This window comes from Acanthisitta chloris, unplaced genomic scaffold, assembly GCF_000695815.1.
Source record: "Acanthisitta chloris isolate BGI_N310 unplaced genomic scaffold, ASM69581v1 scaffold4483, whole genome shotgun sequence".
Taxonomy (NCBI): domain Eukaryota; kingdom Metazoa; phylum Chordata; class Aves; order Passeriformes; family Acanthisittidae; genus Acanthisitta; species Acanthisitta chloris.
Window position 1 is genome coordinate 379 of NW_008665274.1, and position 246 is coordinate 624.

At 62.6% G+C, this 246-nt stretch overlaps 1 protein-coding gene across 1 annotated transcript in view; it reads left to right on the top strand.

Annotated features, from left to right (window-relative positions):
* Positions 1-246, top strand: part of LOC103799340 (LIM/homeobox protein Lhx3) — a gene marked incomplete at its 5' end in the record, with an annotated part of 2,606 nt that overhangs the window by 311 nt on the left and 2,049 nt on the right. The window contains one exon of the mRNA XM_009071648.1: positions 1-89. Coding sequence (XP_009069896.1) covers positions 1-89 — 89 coding nt within the window. The remainder of the gene's footprint in view (positions 90-246) is intronic.

Sequence of the window (246 nt, forward strand, 5' to 3'; positions counted from 1 at the left end):
CATGAAGCGATCCCGGGGGACATCCAAGTCCGACAAGGACAGCATCCAGGAGGAGGGTCCCGACAGCGACGCCGAGGTCTCCTTCACAGGTCGGTCCCGTCGGGGTTTTACCGGTGCGATCTGTGCCCTCCCCGCGGAGCTGCTGCGGCTTTCACCCCCTCGGGGCCGCGGTCAGAATTTTCAGCCGTAATATAACGAGTGAAACCAAGTGCCCAAGGAGGGGGAAGGGCAGAGCCGCGGGATTTA